Genomic DNA, 23539 nt, shown 5'->3' with positions numbered 1-23539 from the left:
ATAAACATTTTAAAAACTTAGAAAGGAAGAAAAATACCAAAAGCACAAGAGATAACAGGGAAGATTGATAAGTATTTTTGATAACTTGAAAATTTAAAACTTTTGTGTCTTAAATGAAACCATCAAATAAGTAAAAAGAACATCTACAAATTAAGAGAAAATATTTGCAAATCATAGATCTGATATAAAACATACCAATTAAAAAATCAGCAAAGGATGGGAATAGACACTTCTTTAAGGAAAATATACAAATGGCCAAAAAGCACATGAAAAGAGGCTCAACATCATTAGCTCTCAAGGAAATGCAAATTTCCTGTAAATGCAAATTTCCAGGGAAATGTGAAAAAGGGGGGGGGGATAAGTGTTGGTAAAGATGTAGAGAAATTGGAACGCTCATACATTTTCTGGTGGGAATGTAAAATGGCACAGCCATTGCAAACTATGGGAAACAGTTTGGCAATTCCTCAGAATGTTAGACAGTTACCATATGACCGGGCAATCCACTCCTAGGTATATACTTAATAGAATTGAAAACATATGTTCACCAAAAAAAATGTATACAAATGTTCACAGCAGCATTATTCATAATAGCCAAAAAAGTGGGAATAACACAAATGGACATCAACTGATGAATGGATAAACATGTGGTATATCCATACGATGGAATATTATTCAGCAATAAAAAAGAATAAAAACTAATACATGCTACAACATGGATGAACCTGGAAAACTTTATGATGAGGGAAAGAAGCCAGCCTACAAAGATAACATATTTTATGATTCCAAAATATGAAATGTGAAAAACAGGCAAACAAATAGACAAACAAAGCAGATGAGTGGTGCCTAGAGCAGGGCAGGAGGGACTGAGAGAGTGGGGAGTGACTACTAATGGGAACAGAGTTTCTTTGGGGTGATGAAAATGCTCCAAAACTAGGTCGTGGTGATGCGTGCACAACTCTGTGAATATACTGAAAATCATTAAAGCATATACTTTATTTTTTTTTTTAATTTTTTTTTCAACGTTTATTTATTTTTGGGACAGAGAGAGACAGAGCATGAACGGGGGAGGGGCAGAGAGAGAGGGAGACACAGAATCGGAAACAGGCTCCAGGCTCTGAGCCATCAGCCCAGAGCCCGACGCGGGGCTCGAACTCACGGACCGCGAGATCGTGACCTGGCTGAAGTCGGCCGCTTAACCGACTGCGCCACCCAGGCGCCCCTAAAGCATATACTTTAAATGTGTGCGTTGTATGGTCAGTGAATTATATCTCAATAAAATTCTTCAAAAAAGAATACACACAACTCTGAAATTGAATCCATTTGTGCAACTGAATCTGTAGGAATAAGGAAAGTGAAATGCCATAGTGAAAATCAAATACAGCAACATGAAATAAAAAGAGGAGGAAGTGGAGGAGGAAATAGAAGAGGTAGAAGAGGAGATGAAAGAAAAGAAATAATATGACCTGATAACATTAAACGAAAGTTTATTTATCATATTATTTTTTCTTACTGTAGCAAACCATCCAATTCTGAATAGCTATAAATGATAAAACAGGTGTAGGCTAGGGGTGCCTGGGTGGCTCAGCTGGTTAAGCATCTGACTCTTAATTTCAGGACAGGTCATGATCTCATGGTCCATGAGATCGAGCCCCACGTGAGAATCCCCCCTGCTTGGGATTCTCTCTCTCCCCCTCTCTGCCCCTTCTCACAGACACACGTGTGCTCATGCCCTCTCTCTTTCTCTCTCTCTCTCTCTCTCTCTCTCTCTCTCTCAAAATAAGTAAATAAGCTTTAAAAAAAAACAGTTGTAGGATATAGGGAAAATAGCAAGTAAGAGTTACTTTCATGCATAATAAGAAGTCAGGCTTAAGCAACCCCTGGTTCCCATTTAATTTTTAAGTGTTTGTGAAGGAACATAATTAAAAGTACTATAGAAAAGTATTAACCCCCAAAATGATGACTGCAAGAAATTTAGCTTCCCAAAGTATAAACAAACAAAAGTTCTATGATCTTCCTAAACTTTCATTTAAATAAGAAGTAGATTTCATTTGACTTTTGAACCACTGTTGAGAAAGTGACATAGGCCCACAGCCTACCATTTTGAATCATTGGGAAACCAAAAGTGGCTTACCTTTTCTAATGTACTGAAGGAAGGCCAGGACTGATATCCATATTCAGATACAAATCGAGCTTTGGGGAAAATTTTCCAATTCCAGCAATCATTGCTATAGTCATAAAAATGTACGTCACCAAAATTCTTGTCATAGGGGTTGGCAGACAGCCAGCCTTCTTCAATAGATTCGGCCCCATTTGTAGGACTGGATATGATAAAAGGACGAGTCTTGTCTCTCTGAGTTCAGAGATAAAATGGTTTAAAAGGCATATTCACTCAGTAAAATACAAACCATTTAACTTTTTAAATTAAGTTTCTATTTTAATTCCAACATAGTTAACATACAGTGTAAAATTAGTTTCAGGTGTAAACTCTAGTGACGCAACACTTCATTCAACAGCACCCAGTGCTCCTCATGACAAGTGCGCTCCTTAATCCTATCACTAGTTCATCCATCACCCCACACCCACCTCCCCTCTGGTAACCATCAGTTTGTTCTCTATAGTTAAGAGTCTGTTTCTTGGTTTCTCTATCTTTCTCTTCTTTTCCTTTACTCATTTTTTTTTTTTTTGGTTTTTTTGTTTTTGTAAACTCCACATAAATGTGAGATCATATGGTATTTGTCTTTCCCTAACTGATTTATTTCACTTAGCATTATACTCTCTAGATCCACCCACATTGTTGCAAATAGCAAGATTGCATTCTTTCTTATAGCTGAGTAATATTCCATTAATAATGGAATATTATGTACACACACACACACACACACACACACCATCTTCTTTACCCACTCACCCACTCATCTATTGCTGGACATTTGGGCTGCTTCCATAATTTGGCTATTGTAAATAATGCTGCTATAAACACAGGGATGCATGTATCCCTTTGAATTAGTATTTTTGTAATTTGGGGGCAAACATCCAGTAGTGTGATTACTAGATCCTAGGGTAGTTCTATTTTTAGCTTTTTGAGGAAACTCCATACTGTTTTCTACAGTGGCTGCACCAGTTTGCATTCCCAACAACAGTAGGTAAGGGTTCCCCTTTTCTTCACATCCTCACCAACACTTTTAGTCATTCTGACAAGAAGGAGATGATGTCTCCTTGTAGGTTTGATTTGCATTTCCCTAATGATGAGTGATGTTCAGCATCTTTTCCTACGTCTGGCCATCTGTATGTCTTCTTTGGAGAAATGTCTGTTTGTGTCAGACCATTTACTTTTTTAAAAAAATATTGTCAAGTCTCCGAAATGCCAAGTGGCTGACAGGAAAAAAAAAAAGAACCATTTGCCTTCTGCATTCAACAACCACCAGCACCTTTCTGCTATTCACCAATCCTTTATATCCTGTCATTATTAAAACTCAGCTTATTCCTCAGCACCTTCTCCTAATCTTTTCCCATCATGTCATGCCTTTACATTACCTTCTACCAACATGGGTAGTACAAAGTCTACTGCAGAATCTCTCAACCTTGGCAACACTGAAATTTTGGGCTTGATAAGTTTTGGAAAGGGGGCAGGAGGAGAGTGAATGTTTAGCAGCATCCCTGACCTTCTCCTACTAGATGCCAGTCGTACCCCTACACACACCAAAAAATGTCTACAGACATTGCCAAATGTTCCCCTGTCCCTTGGAGGACAAAATTTCCTCCACTTAAGAAACACAGGTGTAGTGCTTAAGAATAAGAGGCTAAGTTGCAGGATACAAAATTAGTACCCAGAAATCAGTAGTGTTTCTATACACTAATAAAATGGCAGAAAAAGAAATTTAAAAACAATATCATTTACAATTACACCCAAAAAAAGAATAAAATACCTAGGTATAAACTTAACCAAAGAGGTGAACAATCTCTTCTGGAATAAACCCACAACTATACAGTCAATTAATATGACAAAAGGGCAAGAATATGCAGTGGGAAAAAGACAGTCTCCTTAATAAACGGTACTGGGAAAACTGGACAGCTATATGCCAAAGAATTAAACTGTACCACCTTTTAACACAATAAACAAAAATAGACTCAAAATGAATTAAATACCTAAATGTGAGGGCTGAAATCATAAAAATCCTAAAAACCATAAAAAACACAGGCAGTAATTTCTCTGACATTAGACATAGCAACATTTTTCTAGATATGTTCCCTCAGGCAAGAAGAACAAAAGTAAAAATAAACTATTTGGAGGACATCAAAAGAAAAAAGCTTTTGCACAGCAAAGGAAGCCATCAACAAAATAAAAAGACAATTTACTGAATGGGAGAAGATACTTGCAAATGATATATCTGATAAGGGGATATATATAAATGTATATCCAAAATATATAAAGAACATATACAACTCAACACCAAAAAAAACCCAAATGATCCAATTAAAAAATGGGCTGAGGACTTGGACAGACATTTTTCCAGAAAGGACATACAGATGGCCAATGAACACATGAAAACATTCTCAACATCACTCAGCAAATGGAAATGCAACTCAAAACTAAAATGAAATACCATTTTACACCTATCAGAATGGATAAAACCAAAAAGACAAGAAACAAGTGTTGACAAGGATATGGGAAAAAAGGTAACCCTTGCATACTGCTGGTAGGAATGTAAATTGGTGCAGCCACAGTGGAAAACAGTATGGAAGTGCTTTGAAAAACTAAATATAGAAATACCATATAATCCAATAATTCTACTACTGGGTATCTACTACCCAAAGAAAAGGAACACACTAATTCAAAAAGATATGTGTGCCTCTGTGTTTATTGCAGCATTATTTACAACAACCAATATATTGAAGCAATCTAAGTGTCCATCAATGGACAAATGGATAAGGAAGATGTCAGATCTATATCTATATCTATATCTATATCTATATCTATATCTATATTGTGGAATCTTTCACAGCCAAAAAAAAATGAAATTGTGTCATTTGAGATGGACCCAGAGGGCATTATGGATGGATGCACCTAGAGGGTATTATGGTAGGTGAAATAAGTCAGAGAAACACAAAATAATATATGATTTTACTCATAGTGGAATCTAAAACAAAAACAAATGAATAAACAAAAAGCAGAATCAGACCTATAAATACGCAAAACAAACTGATGGTTGCCAGAAGGGGTCGGGTCAGCAGTTGGGCAAAATGGGAGAAGGGGAGCGGGAGATACAAGTTCCTGGAATGAACAGGTCATGGGAATAAAAGTCACAGCAGGAGAAAAAAAAAAGAAAAGAATAGAGGCTATTGAGTCAGATGGACTGAGTTTAAATATCATATCAGAACCTTATTATTTTTGGACAGGTCTAAGCCTCAATAGACTTATCTGCAAAATGGGGATAATAACTACTCCTTCATAGGACCACAGTAAATGGTAAATAACCCATGTGTGGAAGATATGGCTAAATGTCCACCAAAATTCATGTTCCCATTTCCATAATACAGAGCCGTTCCTAGGAAGTGGTTTCCTAACCAATTTGCACCACTATGGGGCCACATGCCTCATTCGCTTCCTCTTGGAATTATAAGCTCTCAACCACTGAGCTGCGAAATGAAAATCCTCAAATATTAAAATCCATTTCTTAAATCCATCAGATATGAAAAATGTAATACCAACACTATGAGAAAAAAGATTATAAAATAAATGTTCTATAAATATTAATTAAAGCTTATACCATCACCATTTGTGGATAAAAAAATTCTTCATGACACATGACGTAGCATATCAGATAAGCTAAAAAAATGTGAACCTAAATTTTTCATGAATTCTCACTGAAGTTTCTTCACATAAATGAAGAGTCTCATGAACTGAACATATTTGGGTGCCAAAATCACATACTATTCTTTTAAATATGTCCCTTTTTATGTTGGTTCAAGAGATACCCAAATGTTTAAAATATCTAATTATAGATCAAAAAATTATAAAGACAATCAGATTACTAAATCACATATTAAACATTAAAGCTTCTAAAAGTTTCATCTTTTGAAAAGTTACATTACTACAAAAAATAAAGTGCTGCTTCCTCTCCCTGCAAAAAAAAAGCTAATTTATATTATTATATAATGTTTATGCATGTAGTAAATATAAGTATAATATGCCTATTAGAAAGCAGTAATTTGGGGCGCCTGGGTGGCGCAGTCGGTTAAGCGTCCGACTTCAGCCAGGTCACGATCTCGCGGTCCTTGAGTTCGAGCCCCGCGTCGGGCTCTGGGCTGATGGCTCAGAGCCTGGAGCCTATTTCCGATTCTGTGTCTCCCTCTCTCTCTGCCCCTCCCCCGCTCATGCTCTGTCTCTCTCTGTCCCAAAAATAAATAAAAACGTTGAAAAAAAAAATTTAAAAAAAAAAAAAAAAAAAAGAAAGCAGTAATGCAAAAAGAACCACCCTAAGGAAGGGCTCTACAGTGGAGTTGGGAACAAGCTCTTTCCTCTCCCTTTTCCCTTATTTCACCTATGAACATATTCATATATGATATATATCAAGTTCTGTTTTAGCATTTATAATTATAGAATTTTAAATGACACTTTAGACCAGATGGACTTAACAGATAAAGACAGTACATACCATCCAAAAGCAACAGAATACACATCCTTCTCAGGTGCACATTGAACGTTCTCCAATATAGATCATATGTCAGGCCACAAAACAAATCTTAACAAATTTGAGAAGACTGAACTCACATCAGGCAGATGTTTGGACCCCAAGGGTATGAAACTAGAAATCAATTATAAGAAGAAAGCTGGAAAATTGACAAATATGTGATGATTAAGGAATATGCCACGGAACAATAAATGAATCAACAAGGACATCAAAAGAGAAATTAAAACATACCTTGAGACAAATGAAAATGGGAATACAACATACCAAAAATTATGAGATGCAGGAAAAGCAGTTTAAGAGGAAAGATCAGAGAGATAAATGACCATTTCAAGAAACAAAAAAACAAAAATTTCAAATAAAGAAAAAATCTAACTTTACACCTCAATAAACTAGAAAAAGAACAAATGTCGCCCAAAGTTAGTAGAAGGAAGGATATAACAAAGATCAAAGGAGAAATAAATGAAATAGAGACTAAAAAGACAATAGAAAAGATCAATGAAACCAAGAACTGGTTCTTTAAAAAAGATAAACAACGAGCGCCTGGGTGGCTCAGTCAGTTGAATGTCCGACCTCAGCCCAGGTCATGATCTTGCAGTTCACGAGTTCGAGACCCACATCAGGCTCTGTGCTGACAGCTCAGAACCTGGAACCTGCTTTGGATTCTGTCTGTCTGTCTCTCTCTCTCTCTCTCTCTCTCTCTCTCTCTGTGCCCCTCCCCCACTCACACATTGTGTTTCTCTCTCTCTCACTCAAAAAAACCCAAAAAACAAAAACATTAAAATAAATACATTAATTAATTAAATAATTAATTAATTTTTAAAAAGACAAACAAAATGGCAGAACTTTAGCTAGACTTGCTGAGAAAAAAAAGAGAAACGACTCAAAATCAGAAATGAAAAAGATGTTAAAACTGATACCTCAGAAACACAAAGGATCATAAGAGACTACTGTGAACAACTATACACCAACAAATTGGACAACCTAGGAGAAATGGATAAATTCCTAAAAACATACAACCTTCCAAAATGGAATCATGAAGAAACAGAAAACATGAACAGGCCAATTAACTAGTAAGGAGATTGAACCAATAATCAAAAACCTCCCAACAAACAACAGTCCAGGACCACACATCTTCACTGGTGAATTCTACCAAACATTCAAAGAAGAATTAATACCAATCTTTCTGAAACTTTTCCAAAAAACAAAAGAGGAGGGAAAACTTCCACATTCATTTTACAAGGCAAGCATTATCTTGATACCAAAACCAAATAGGGTCACCACAAGAAAATTACAGGCCAATATCCTTGATGAACATAGATGCAAAAATTCTCAACAAAATATTAACAAAGAAACTCATAGAAGTAAAAAAAAAGCATATATCACGATCAAAAGGAATTTATTCTAGGGATACAAGGACAGTTCAACATCTGCAAATCAATCAAGATGATACATCTTGTATCATTAATAAAATGAAGGATAAAAATCATGAACAGGGTGCCTGGGTGGCTCAGTTGGTTAAGGGTCTGACTCTTGATCTCAGCTCAGGTCTTGATCTCAGGGTTCATGAATTCAAGCCACACATTGGCTTCCTTGATGGGTGTGGAGCCTACTTTTAAAAAATCATATTAGGGGCGCCTGGGTGGCTCAGTCGGTTAAGCATCCGACTTCAGCTCAGGTCACGATCTCGCGGTCCATGAGTTCGAGCCCCACGTCGGGCTCTGGGCTGATGGCTCAGAGCCTGGAGCCTGCTTCAGATTCTGTGTCTCCCTCTCTCTCTGACCCTCCCCCGTTCATGCTCTGTCTCTCAAGTAAATAAACGTTAAAAAACAATTAAAAAATCATATTACATGTCAACAAATGCAGAAAGAGCATTTGACAAAATTCAACATCCATTTATTATAAAAACTCTCAACAAAGTAACTACAGAGGGAACATACCTCCACATAATAAAGGCCATATATGACAAGCCCATAGCTAACATCATACCCAATGGTGAAAAACTCAAAACTTTTCCTTCTAAAATCAGGAACAAGACCAGGATGCCCACTCTCACCATTTTTGTTCAACATAGTACTGGAAGTCCTACTCAGAGCAATTACACAAGAGAAAGAAACAGAAGGTGTCTTAATTGTAAAGGGAAAAGTAAAGCTGGCACTGTTTGCAGATGACATGATATTATATGTAGAAAATTCTAAAGACTTCACAAAAAACTGTTAGAATAAATGAATTCAGTAAAATTTCAGGACACAATATCGATACACAGACATCTATTGCATTTCTGTACACTAATAATTAACTATTAGAAAGAGAAATTGAGAAAACCATCTTATTCACCACTGCATCAAAAAGAATAAAATATCTAGGAATAAATTTAACCAAGGAAGTGAAAAACTGAAATTATTATTGAAAATTATAAGACACTGAAGAAGACACAAGTAAATGGAAATATATTCTGTGCTCATGGATTAGAAGAACTGATATTGCTAAACTGTCCATACTATTTAAACCTATCTATAGATTCAATGCAATCCCTATCAAAACTGCAGTGAAACAGAATGAATAATCCAAAAATTTTTAGGAAATCACAAAAGACCCAGAATAGTCAAAGCAATCTTGAGAAAGAAGAACAAAGCTGGAGACATCATGCTTTCTGACTTCAAAATACATTATAAAGCAAAATTAAAACATTATGGTATTGTCATAAAAATAGACACATAGATCAATAGAATAGAACAGAGAACCCAGAAATTAAATTCATATATGCATGGTCAATTAATTTATGACAAAGGAGATAAGAATATACAATGGGGAAAGGACAGTCTCTTCAATAAATGGTGTTAGAAAAATTGGACAGTCCCAGGCAAGAGAATGAAACTGAACAACTCTCTTCAATCATGCACAAAAATCAATGCAAAATGGATTAAAGACTTGAATGTAAGATCTGAAATCATAAAACGCCTAGAAGAGAACACAGGTGGTAAGCTCCTTGACATTGGTCTTGGCTTTGATTCTTTGGATTTGACACCAAAACAAAGGCAACAAAAATAAACAAGTGGGACTACATCAAACTAAAAAGGTTCTGCACAGCAAAGAAGACCATCAATAAAATGAAAAAGCAAAATACTGAATGGGAGGAAATATTTCCAAATCATATACCTGCTAACAGGTTAATATCCAAAATACATTAAAGCACTCATACAATTCAATAGCAAAAACCAAACAATTCAACTAAAAAATGAGTCGAGGATCTAAACAAACATTTTTCCAAAAACATACAGATAGCCAATAAGTACATGAAAAGGTGCTTAACTAATCATCACAGAAATGCAAATCAAAACCACAATGAGAGATCACCTCACACCTGTGAGGATGGCTATCATTCAAAAAGATAAGAAGGGTGCTTGGATGGCTCAGAGCATCTGGCTCTTGATTCCAGCTCAGGTCATGATCCCAAGTGGTGGGATCAAACCCCATGTTGGCCTCTGCACCGAGTTTGGAGCCTGCTTGGGATTCTCTCTCTTCCTCCCTTTGCTCCTTTCCCCCAGCTCGAGCTCTGTCTCTAAAAAAAAAAAAAATGCTGGAGCGCCTGGGTGGCCCAGTCAGTTAAGTAACCAACTCTTGGTTTCAGCTCAGGTCATGATCTCACAGCTTTGTGGGTTCAAGCCCTGCATCAGGCTGTATGCTGGCAGTGCATAGCCTGCTTGGGATTCTCTCTCTCTGCCCCTCCCCCACTTGTGCTGTCTCTGTCTTTCTCAAAATAAATAAATAAGCTTTAAGAAAAAATTCTTAATATAAATGAGACCCAACATCCATTTTCCTATTACCACAGTCCCCTCTTCTCTCTGTGAGCCTCATCTACTCTACTTATTTTTTTTTTATTTTTTTTTTCAACGTTTTTTTTATTTATTTTTGGGACAGAGAGAGACAGAGCATGAACGGGGGAGGGGCAGAGAGAGAGGGAGACACAGAATCGGAAACAGGCTCCAGGCTCTGAGCCATCAGCCCAGAGCCCGACGCGCGAGGCTCGAACTCACGGACCGCGAGATCGTGACCTGGCTGAAGTCAGACGCTTAACCGACTGCGCCACCCAGGCGCCCCTCTACTTATTTTTTTTTTTAAACAAATTTGGCTCCTCTAGGCATTTGAGTTTACAATTCTTACCACGGACCAAATTTGCTCATGAATATAAATTTTCAAAGTCTAACTAAAATATTAGCAAACCAAATCTAACACAGAATACAAGAACAAGAAGTTGTAACTAAACAGAGCTTATACTAGAACTAGTTTATTATTAGAAAATTAATTCCCAGAATTCACCATATTAATATATTGAGGAACAAAGAGAAAGAAAGAAAAAAAGAAGTGGCATATCAGTAAACCATCTAAAGTAGAAATTCTCAACCTTTGGGGTTCCATGGATGGGCTCCAGAAAGAGTCTATGATAATCTGCAAGTATAAACACAATATTGGTGTATGTGTGGTGAGTTCCATAGATAAGTTAATTCCTAAAGAAGTCTAAAACCCACGAGCCCATTCACATGCTGCCGCATTATAATCCATTCACATGCAGCTCTGTATTAAAATGATGATGTTGAAGGTTGCCCTAAAAAAGGACACAAAAGTATACTATACCAATATTCAAACCGATCCACTTTCAAAAGAGTTTCTTAAATTCTACTGCATGAAAAATCATTACTTACTGCCAAAACAATCTGTCGAATATTTTTCACATACAGAACCACATAGTCATTGATGTAGGTATGCAGTTCACTGGTGTGTATATTAAACCAATTCATCATCAGCGCTGCTTCATTTTCATTATTTCCACCCCATATGATGATGGAAGGATGAGATTTCAGTCTCCTGATCTAAAATTTCAAAAAACATAAAATAATTTTCAAATGACCAACGCGAAAAAAAAAAACAACCTCAGAGCTATAATTATTCACAAAAGTACAGCCATTGCATTTCTGCACATAAATTCTTATGTGTCAGAACTCATTAGAAAATGGCTTGTAACATTACCCGTAGGGATACATTTTAAGCAATCTCTGATTCTTTTTGCCTAGATTTTATAAACACCAATAAGATAGGGTTCTTCTCCTCTATTGTATAAAAACTGAAGAAAACATAATCCCTTTTATTAAAAAAGAAAAATAAATCAAGCTCATCATTATCTGACTTGCCACAAAAAGGTTCTAAGAAATACAAAAGGCAGGAGACATTATATTACAGAGGAGTTTCTCAAGAACAAGTTGGAGTTTTGTGTGAAGAAACAAATGAGTAGAACGACCACTTCTGGTGAAAGAGGGACTGAGGTTGTCACAGTCTCCCCTGAATTCAGAAAACCACAAAGACAACTAGAGCGGGTTTCACAAAGCAAGTGAGTCCCAGAGATATTCCATAAGTTAAAGACAAATATATGGAATATTCTAACGGAAAAAGGATTTGGGCATCAAGAGGATAGCTCCAGAAATAACTATCAATGTCATGCCCTGAGAAATCAACTAAGGTTATGCAAGTTACCGAATATATCCAAACATAGAGGAAGAAATCAGCAATCTATCTGAAAATCCTGCCAGCCTTAAGAATTGAACCTGCATGAACTGGGCTCTCTGTGGACCAGCCCTACATAAAGGTGGAAGGATCCAGTTCTTCTGACACACTAGAAGATGGACTCCAGCAAAAGAAGGTAACGAAATCTCTTTGACAGCGGAGTGAGTCAATGATCAAGAGAGATTCCTTTGGAACTCATTTTAGCAATATAACCTCATTGGTATTTATAACTTCTCTTCCACGTAACACATGGTTACAGTGATGGATCCCAGCTGATGTTCTCCATGTGGCCTCCATTCAAGATGCTAAGTATCTCCTATACGAAACAGAGATGTATTAAGGATGCATTAAAGAGATTTATCTCATTCTCAAAAATTACAGTCTTGTGTTTTTCTAAACTAGCCTTATAAATACTATTTCCTTTATTTGCCTTTGCGCATCCCCAGGAAGTGAGGGCTGCTACCAATTATGAATGGCATGTTTATGGTGCTACTGAAAACACAAATACTGAAGAGGCAAAAAGCCGCAGTGACTCTGTTCTACACATACCCTTCAAGCTGACCTAGAATTTTGTGGCAAGCTCTACTTTAAAATTTTAACGAACTCTGCAAAAAAATGTTCTCCTTCTCTTTAATAATACATAAAAGAATGGAAGGCACGCTGATATCATATTTTATTTATTTGTATGAAAAAAGTTTAAAAAACTGAAATGTTTGCAACCTACATAACTATAATTAATATTTCTAAAGTTCATTCATCCATCTATCTATGTTCCTGATAAATAACCCAGCTAGTGGGGATACACAGAGGAACAAGCCCCTGGGCCTCAGGGAGACTACAGTCTTGCAGGGAAAACAAAACATGGAACAAGTAACTCAAAGTGTGATATATGTCACAAAGGGCAAATGATATGATCCAGACTTGCAAATATAGAAAGGCTTTCTTCCCAGAGAAAGTCATGCTCAAGTGTGCCAGAAAAAAATGAGAAGTCCACAGGGAGAAAGTACTCCAGAGCAAGGACGGCACAGGAAGAGAATGCTTGATGGGGCCAGGAGGCCGGCAGAGACAGGATAGGGCATGATGAGGGTCTTTATCTGGAGGGCTCGGAGCAAGGGATGATTCATCTGTACTTTCTAAATCTTTTTCTAAAAAAATAAAACACAGACATAAAAAAAAAAATTACGACACAGTGAATTATTATAAGGCAATCAGCCTTGTAACCACAAGGTAGACCAAGAAAGAGAAACCCAGAAGCCCTCATGCACCCCTTATATTTATTTTTTTAAGTTTATTTATTTATTTTGAGAGCGAGAGAGAGGGAAGGAGAGAGAGTGAGCACAAGTGGGGGAGGGGCAGAGAGAAGGAGAGACAGAATCCCAAGAAGGCTCTGTGCCATCACCATCAGTGCAGAGCCCGAGGCGGGACTCGAACCCAGGAACCATGAGATCATGACCTGGGCTGAGATCAAGAGTCAGACACTTAACCAACTGAGCCACCCAGGCACCCCCCTCATGCGCCCCTTTTAATTACAATGCTTTCCTCCTTCCAACAGTAACCACTATCTTGAGTATTATACTAATCACTTCCTTGCGTTTCTTTTGGTTTTCCACACAAATGTACATCCACAGACATTATAATGATGAAATCACGGAATTTAACATACTTGATGGATTTCAATCCACTGACGTCCTTATCCTTATTGAGCTCAAATTGTACTGCTATTGGTTGGTGATAGCCTTGTCCAAGTTCTTTTTGACATACCTTTGATAGTTTCCTTGTTATCTTATGTCAAAATATTCCGGGATTATCTAGTATATTTGCTGTCTCAGACCCGGAATCAGCCATTTCCCTAAGAAGCACTTTTCTTTTCTTCCTGGACCCTTGAGGTTCAAAGTCCTTTGGCTTCAACACTACTTTGTTTGAGAGATGAGGGAAGTTTGGATCCCCCTACTTCTCTACCACGTTGGCCCCTCCCCCAAAGCCCTTCTCTTAATAGGAAAAATTATTTCAATAAAAGGATACTCAGTATTATTAGGTTGTTCATTGTTTCTAGTCCTTTTCAGTGGACAGAGTTACATTACAATCACTTCCTTGCACTTAGAGATCTATAAATATAGGTGTACACATATGGAATGCAGAAGAAATCAAGGAGTCAAGAATCACTTTAACTTTTTGACCTGAGACTTGCAAAGACCGGCTTTGCCATTTATTGAGGTGAGGAAAACTGCAGGAAAAGCAGGTTTGGAGAAGGTAATGCAAATTTGGTTTGGACATGTTACATTGGAGAGGACTCTGAAACCTACAAGTAGAGGTGCCAAGCAGGCAGCTGGATAGAACCAGGAATTCAAGCAGAGAAGTCAGAGCTGGGGATAAATCTGAGCGTTAGCAGCATGTAAGTGATGTTAAAGCTATTAGACCAGGGAAGTCAATTATATGATTGTGATTTTCATGCGATTTAGTAAAGAGAACAACCAAAAAAGAAAGGAAAGGAAAAAGAAAGGAAAAGAAAAGAAAAGAAAAGAAAAGAAAAGAAAAGAAAAGAAAAGAAAAGAAAAGAAAAGAAAAGAAAAAGAAAAAGAAAAAACGAAGAGAGTTTTAATAAAAAGCAAAATGAAACATAAGCATTTTCCTTCTGCTTGGAATGGTAATAACATACCTGGTGAGCAACTTCTGTTCTCACTGAATCCAGGAAGCCCTGATCAGTCGGATAAAGAGCACAGGCAAACATAAAATCCTGCCATACCTATCAAATAAAATAAAAGGCAATGAAGCACTTCCATAGATTTTATTACACTGAAAGAAATTCTTCATTTAGAACTTTGGGAATTATCCTTCAGGAAAATGAAAAATCAAGTTAGCCTGATGAGTGGGATCATTTGAGCAATACTGCGATTCAAGCAGTGGGAAAGGCTCTCATAGACCGCACGACCTTCCAGAATTGCACAAAACTGGTGGGGGGGGGGGGGGAATCTGAGAGGAGAAAGTGTTAAGTAGGGAGAAAAGAAAGTGAAGAGAGGGGTATTCAACTCGAAACAGTGAGCGTGTTGAGAGGAATATGAAATTCAAAAACGAACCTCCCCCCCGCCCCTCCACACTGCAATACTCTAATTTTCACTGGGAATTTGATATCGAGCGATGGACCAGACTGTTAAGAAACAGTCTTTGTTTATAAAGGAATTAACTTTTCATGGCCAAAAGGATTGCTACATGGACATTTTCATAACGAAACCACGTAAGTTCATTTCTAGGGAGGTTGTTATGACGCGGTGGTTAAAAGCACAGGCCCCAAACCAGTCAACCTGAGTCACAACCTTGATTTCAGGTTATTTAACCTCTCCTCCACGTGTCAGTTTCCTTATCGGTTGTTGGGGATGGAGAACAAGAGAAATTACTTCGTAGGATAGACATGAATATGAAATAAAATAATAAATGCAGAGCACTGAGAACAATGCTTGACATTCAATAAATATGATAGAATATTGCCATATTATGACCATCAGTATTATCAATATTATTATAATTACTATTCCTCTCTGGAGTGCTTTCTATGTTAGACCTGTAATACTAGAACTAAAAGAATGCATTTCCTTTGCTTAACCCTCACCAATGCAAAACATCCTTGGGATACTTAAATACAATATGAAACATAGCTTTTCTTCATTTATTATTTTTCTTCTCTATAGGTCTTGCTGGATCTCCTTAAAGTAAAACATTTTAATAGATTTAATCATACCCTCATATCACAAAGAAAATTACAAATATATAAATATACGGAATGTCTACCACTTAAAAATAATTACATAATTATGATATTCGCCATCAGCTATGGTTCAGGTCTTGCAAGATGCCATTTATTCCTCCACAAAAAGTGGAATATCATTTCCAGCTCTGAGAAAAGAAGGAACGAGCAATATCACCCACTTAGAACACAGGAGGTCCAAGTGAGGATACAGTAACATATCAACCAATAAAATGCTGTCAGCTACCCACCATTATTCCCAGTTCATCACAGAGTCGATAGAATTCATCTTGCTCATATATTCCTCCTCCCCAAACCCGGAGAGTATTCATGTTAGCATCCACAGCAGACTGCAAAAGGAGCCGTAGCCTATAGAAGAAATTTTAAAAAACAAATGTTAATTTGGAAATCTGGGGGTGTTAAAAAAATACTTTAAAAAACACATCCTGGTTGATAAATACATTTCAAACCTCTGTTAGAAAAACACATTTTGAAATTTTGATGGTTTGGATACAGTGCTAAGTGGAGAAAGTGGAAATTATATACACATTAACTGTAACCACATAAGCAAATCTAGAAAAATTATGGGCTATACCTTTTCTCTGTCTTCTAAATTCACAGTTATTATTATACTGTTTTTAAAATAGTTGTAGGGGCGCCTGGGTGGCGCAGTCGGTTAAGCGTCCGACTTCAGCCAGGTCACGATCTCGCGGTCCGTGAGTTCGAGCCCCGCATCAGGCTTTGGGCTGATGGCTCGGAGCCTGGAGCCTGTTTCCGATTCTGTGTCTCCCTCTCTCTCTGCCCCTCCCCCGTTCATGCTCTGTCTCTCTCTGTCCCAAAAATAAATAAAAAAACGTTGAAAAAAAAATTAAAAAAAAATAATAAAATAGTTGTAAAACCTTAGAAAGTATGAGCTAATTTTATATAACCGTTGTAAATTATAAGACAAAAATCAAATTTTGCATATTAGTTCCTGGCATGCCTTTTTTTTTAAGGTTATTTATTTTGAGAGAGAACACAAGCAGGGAAGGGAGAGAGGTGGGGGGAGGGGGTGGTGGAGAGGGAATCCCAAGCAGGCTCTGTGCTGTCAGAGTGGGGCTCCATCTCACAAACTATGAGATCATGACCTGAGCCAAAACCAACAGTCGGACGCCCAAACGAGCCACCCAGGCATCCCAGTACCTAGCTTACTTTTATCTCTTTTTTTCAATTCTTCCAGTCCATATCTTCCTCAACTTATGATGGGATTATATCCCAATTAGCCCATCATAAGTTGAAAGTATTGTTAATTAGAAAATGAATTCAATACGCCTTAACCTATTGAACATCCTGGCTTAGCCTAACCTACCTTAGATGTGCTCAGAACACATACATTAGCCTACAGTTGGGCAAAATCATCTAACACATAGACTAGTTTATAATAAAGTACTAAATATCTCCTGTAATTTACTGAATACTATAGTGAACATGAAAAACCAATGGTTACATGGGAACAGAAGGATCGTGAGTGTATCGGTTGATCACCCTCAGTGTCATGTGGCTGACTGGGAGCTGAGGCCACCACCACGGCCCAGGATCATGAGAGATTACTGTTCGACAGATCACTTGCCCAGGAATAGATCAAAATTTAAAATTCAAAGTATAATTTCTACTGAATGTGTATTACTCTTACACCATGGTAAAGTCAAAAAATCATGCTGAACCATCATAAGTAGGGCACCTGCTATGCTTCTTTCTCTAGTAAGTTTCTTTTCTCATCTTTCCAATTCCTATTCACATGACCCACAGGAAAATCTAGCAATTAACAGCTATTTTGAGAACATCTACCTGCATATCCAGAACAGAGCCCAGGGAGGAACCAAGAAGCCCAATAACTGGCTGACCAAGGACCCAGAGCATTGTGCTTCAGCAAAGGCATCCATGGGCAGGTTCACTAATTGGCGTAGCTATGGTGAACAGCCACTGCCAAAGCCAGCTAGGAGAGGAACTTTGAAAAGCAAAAGAGGCAGTAAATTATCTGTGTCTATGTCTGGAGAATAATTTCACTTTCATATGAAATTCAATTCATTTCATATGAAGTTCATTTTTGTTTGCGTGTTTTAATTCTTTTTTTCTTTTTTAAGTTTATATTTAAATTCCAGTTAGGTAACATACAGTGTAATATTAGTTTCAGGAGTAGAATTTTGTGATTCATCACTTAATACAACACCCAGTGCTCATCACAAGTGCCCTCTTTAATACCCATCATCCATTTAACCCATCTCCCACCCACTTCCCTCCATCAACCCTCAGTTTGTTCTCTATAATTAAGAGTCTGTTTTATGCTTTGCCTCTTTTTTCCCCTCCACTTTCATCCGTTTTGTTTCTCAAATTCCACATATGCATGAAATCATACAGTATTGTCTCTGACTTATTTTGCTTAGCAAAATATACTCTAGTTCCATCCACGTCATTTCAACTGGCAAGACTTCATTCTTTTTATGGCTCCTTAATATTCCATTATATATATGTACACACACACACACACACACACACACACACACACACACACCACTTCTTTATCCATTCATCAGTCCATGGACATTGGAGCTCTTTCCATTATTTGGCTATTGTCGATAGTGCTGCCATAAACATTGGGGTGCATGTTTCCCCTTCGAATCAGTATTTTTGTATCCTTTGGGTAAATACCTAGTAGTGCAACTGCTGGGTCATAGGGTAGTTCTAGTTTTAACTTTTTGAGGAACCTCAACACTGTTTTCCAGAGTGGCTGCACCAGTTTGCATTCCTACCAGCAGTGTAAGAGGGTTCCCGTTTCTCTGCATCATCACCAACACTTGTTGTTTCCCATGTTCTTAATTTTAGCCATTCTGACTGGTGTGAGGTAATATCTCATCGTAGTTTTGATTTGTATTTCCCTGATGATGAGTGACTTTGAGCATTTTTTCATGTGTCTGTTGGCCATCTGTATGTCTTCTTTGAAAAAGTGTCTATTCACGTCTTCTGCCCATTTCTCAACTGGATTATTTGTTTTTTCGGTGTTGAGTATGAGGAGTTGAGTTTGATAGCAGATTTTGGATACTAACCCTTTATCGGATATCTCATGTGCAAATATCTTCTCCAATTCCAAAGGTTGCCTTTTAGTTTTGCTGATTGTTTCCTTCACCGTGCAGAAATTTCTTATATTGATGAAGTCACAATAGTTCATTTGTGCTTTTGTTTCCCTTTCCTCCAGAGATGTGTCTAGTAAGAAGTTGCTATGGCCGAGGTCAAAGAGGTTGCTGCCTCACTTCTCTAGGATTTTAATGGTTTCTTGTCTCACATTTAGGTCTTTCATCCATTTTGAATTTATTTATTTTTGTGTGTGCTATAAGAAAGTGGTCCAGTTTCATTCTTTTGTACATTGCTGTCCAGTTTTCTCAACATCATTGGTTGAAGGGACTGTCTTTTTTCCATTGGATATTCTTTCCTACTTTGTCGAGGATTAGTTGATCATACAGTCGTGAGTCCATTTCTGGGCTTTCTTTTTCTTTTTTCTTTTTGTATACATTTTTATTGAAATTCTAGTTAGTTAACATACAGTGTCTTGTTAGTTTCAGGTTTATGATACAGTGATTCAGCATTTAAGTACAATACCCTGGAGCTCCTGGGTGGCTCAGTCAACTAAACATCTGACTTCAGGTCAGGTCATGATCTCACATTTCTTGATTTCAAAAATAAATAAACATTAAAAATTTTTTTTAATTATAAAAAAAGTACAACACCCTGTGCCCATCACAAGTGCCCTCTCTAATACCCATCAACTATTTAATCCGTGAGTCCACCCACCTCTCCTCTGGTAACCAACCATCAGTTTGTTCTCTATAGTTGAGAGTCTGATTCTAGGTTTGCCTTTCTCTATCTTTTTGTTTTTATTTTTTTTCTTGTTTCAAGTTTTTATTTAAACTCTAGTTGGCTAACATATAAAGAATATTGGTTTCAGTAATAGAATTTAGTGATTCATCACTTATATATAGCACCAGTGCTCATCCCAACAAGTGCCCTCCTTAACATCCCTCATCCATCCAGCCCATCCTCCTCCCCTCCAGCAACCCTCAGTTTGTTCTCTATAGTTAAGAGTCTGTCTTACAGTTTGCCTCTCTCTCTCTCTCTCTCTCTCTCTTTTTTTACACAGTTTAAAGTAAAAGCAAATTACTACAATTTTTGGCAAATTCTAAACACTGAATAATATGCTACAATGCATATTTATCCATATGTAAGTAGGTTAAATGTGTTTATTCTCACTTCACAAAGTTCATTTTTACTATCACAAAGCTTATAATCACAATCAGGAAATATTTTCTTGTAAGGTGCTATTCTCAAAGCTTCAGATAAACACTTTACATTTTTTTTCTAGATTTAAATTTGTAAAGTTTTTAATGTTCTTTTTATTAAGGTAAAAGTAAAAGAATATGCAAAGAGCTCAGAATGAAGAGGTAAATATGAGTTTCCATTTTTTAAAAAGAATGCACAGAAGTATTTAAGGTTTTTGTTTAAAAAAAAAAAAGCCAAATTTAATCATTTTTTTCCAGGAACTAACTATCCAAAATGTGCACGAGACACTTTCTTGTTCCTCCAAAGGAAATATATAATAGTTTTTTAAAAATGGTTTCAGCAGTCTCTAGTAGTTTAGCTGTTAAGACTATCTATAGCTCATGAGAGTTGAATATATGATTTAAAAATCCTTTCCATTCTAAACTTTCCACCATCCCAGAATTCTGTCTTTTCTCTGAGTTCCTTTCACTAGAACCAAAGAAAGTAAAAAATGAGTAACTCTTTAGCTTTGTGGGACCGTTAATAAAAAGAAAAAGAAGAAAAAAAAACAATAACTTACAAGTCAGAGGTTACTCGATCCTGGAACGAATCTGCTGGGATCCAGTTTGAGCCTTTCAGAAATATGGGCAATCCATTAATTTTGAAGTAGAAACTCAGACCTTGAGACCCTTCAATGGACTCTTCTATAAGTTCCACTGTCCTAAAATAAACCTATTATGAACAAAATTAAATACTCAATATCAAATTGAAAACATAAGCAAAAGAGGATTTTGGAGGGTTTTTTATGTTGATTTTATTCTTGAGAGAAAGAGAGAGAGTGGGAGCAGGGGAGAGGCACAGAGAGAGGGAGACACAGAATCTGAAGGAGGCTCCAGGCTCTGAGTTGTCAGCACAGAGCCTGATGCTGGGCTTGAACTCACCAATCATGAGATCATGACCTGAGCTGAAGCTGGATGCTTAACCCACTGAGCTACACAGGAGCCCCAAAAGAGATTTTTTTTGAGAAGGAAAGCAAACTTTTGAACAATTTACATGAAAATAATTTAATGTTAATTTCCTATTTGCTACGAGGCACTTAATGTGGAAATGCACATTTCAGAAAAAAAATATATATATATATATAATAAATTATCACCAGATTCTGTAAATCTTTTAACAGAAAAAATATAGAAACTATTAAAGAGGAAATACATTCTAGTCTTCCTCATGAAATAAGCATTTGTAATTATATCAAAAGAAATATAAACAAAAACATATTTCACAAAAATGGGGGAGGAAATCCCACCAGTTAAACTGATGCATCTTTGATTGAAAACCACATTCTCAAGCACCTGAGCGTCTGACTTCGGCTCAGGTCATGATCTCGTGGTTCATGTGTTCGAGCCCCACATGGGGCCCACTGCTGTCAGCACAGGGCCCGCTTTAGATCTTCTGTCCCCCTCTCTCTCTGCCCCTTCCCTGCTTGTGTGCTCTCTCTCAAAAATAATAAATAAATCTTTAAAATTTTTTTTTAAAAAAGATAGAAAAACACATTCTCATTTCAGTGTTGTTAAAATGTGTCCAAATGTGCATCTTAGAATCAAAGACATTCAGCACAAGGTATTTCACAATTTAACAACTTTCCAATCTTAATGGCACATTAGTGCACATTAGTAGTGATTTGTTAAAGGGCAATGTAATTATAACTAATTATCACATTAAACCCAATGTTTGAGAGAGCTCTGGAGATGTGCAGTTCCAACCAGAAGACGGAACAGGAACACACCCTGCAATGTTATAATTGCAATGTGAGAGGAAGCTGAGACCTTTGTCCCTGTGACACTTTAGCCAGGTTTTCCCATAGTTAAGCTGGAGCAGTAATACCCTAGATAGGGAAGGTTGATGTTCTCATCCAAATCTTCATTCCTTCCAGTCATAAACTGGATCAAGGAATGAGGAACTTGATTCTACACCAACAAAGTCTAGCCTTGAACCAAGATTGTGTATTTCCTCTCTAATTTTAATTAATTAATTAATTTCATGAAATAAAAGTGCCCACCATTCTTCCACTTTCTTACCCTTGCCATTATTAATATGACATGACAAAGTGATAAGAGTTAACTTCATGAGAAGACACAGAATAAGTCTTGGCTGAGGAAGATCTTGATGTGGAATTACCAATACCTGCTTTAGGGTTGCAAAATGTAAAAAGTGTACAATGATTTTCACAGATAACTTTTAACATAGATCCAAACATCTAGAACAGTAGTTCTTTACATGTGGCCAGGGACAAGGGGATCCCCGGGCATCCTGCAGGGGGTCCTTGTGTTCAAAACGATCTTCATAGTAAACCTAAAACATCATTTGCCTTTTTCACTGTCACTCTCTTTTGACTGTATGATGGAATTTTCCAGAAGCTATATGTGTGTGATGACATCATCACTCTGTTGGTCAATGGAATGCATGCTTGCATACTCTGGTGTGTTCTAATTCTACAGTAGAGGTCTAGTATATAAAGTGTGTTTTGGGGTGCCTGGGTGGCTCAGTTAGTTAAGCGTCCAACTCTTGATTTCGGCTCAGGTCATGATCTCACAGTTCGTGGGATCCAGCCCTGCCTCCAGCTCCACAGTGACAGCACATAGCCTGCTTGGGATTCTCTTTCTCCCTTTCTCTCTGCCCCTTCCCCCTTCATGCATGCACACGCACATGCTCTATCTCTCTCAAAATAAATAAATAAACTTAAAAAATAAAACTCATTTTAAAAATTAAAAAAAATAAAAAGATGTGTTTTCAGAGATTAACTCCATTTGTTCTCAGCTTCTACTGTGTTATTAGTAGCGGTGTCTGGTTATTTCTACTATAATCTCTGTAACCTACTGTCGTTCAATAAATTCTTCTTTTGAATCTCAAAGTTTCCCTTGCAAGCTACACGGAAATGCAAAAGGATTAGGTACCTTTTTAAAATTTATTTCACAGTGGTATTTTAAAATTTTCAAATGAAAATAAATTTTAATTGAAACTCATTTTAGAGTTCAATGTTTTCTTTTATTCTAAAAAATTATTTATAATACACTTTTTCTTAAGGATGAATTGAGATTAGACAGGAGAGTCTCTTTTTGTTGTGCCCTAAAATGTGCAGATAGCACAACCAGAAGTTAACAGATTAAAGTTTATACCAGCAGAGCTATTTGGTATTTTTGTAACCAGAGGTGTATTTACTGTAACTGACAGAAGACAGAAACACATTTTTTTTAATGTTTAT

At 37.0% G+C, this 23539-nt stretch overlaps 1 protein-coding gene across 5 annotated transcripts in view; it reads right to left on the bottom strand.

Moving 5' to 3' along the window:
• MANBA (mannosidase beta) overlaps positions 1-23539 on the bottom strand; it is a 113206-nt gene that overhangs the window by 26959 nt on the left and 62708 nt on the right. For 3 of the 5 annotated variants that reach the window (XM_023252901.2, XM_045056051.1, XR_006596905.1), the window contains exons 8-12: positions 20858-21009; positions 16239-16356; positions 14905-14991; positions 11393-11560; positions 2132-2350 (exon numbers count right to left, since the gene is read on the bottom strand). In XM_023252901.2, coding sequence (XP_023108669.2) covers positions 2132-2350; positions 11393-11560; positions 14905-14991; positions 16239-16356; positions 20858-21009 — 744 coding nt within the window. The remainder of the gene's footprint in view (positions 1-2131; positions 2351-11392; positions 11561-14904; positions 14992-16238; positions 16357-20857; positions 21010-23539) is intronic. The other 2 variants (XM_045056050.1, XM_045056049.1) reach the window with 2 other exon arrangements.

The sequence above is a fragment of the Felis catus genome, chromosome B1, assembly GCF_018350175.1.
Source record: "Felis catus isolate Fca126 chromosome B1, F.catus_Fca126_mat1.0, whole genome shotgun sequence".
In the NCBI taxonomy this organism is placed as follows: Eukaryota; Metazoa; Chordata; class Mammalia; order Carnivora; family Felidae; genus Felis; species Felis catus.
The sequence above is the reverse complement of the archived record's forward strand: the minus strand, read 5'-3'. Positions and strand labels throughout refer to the sequence as shown.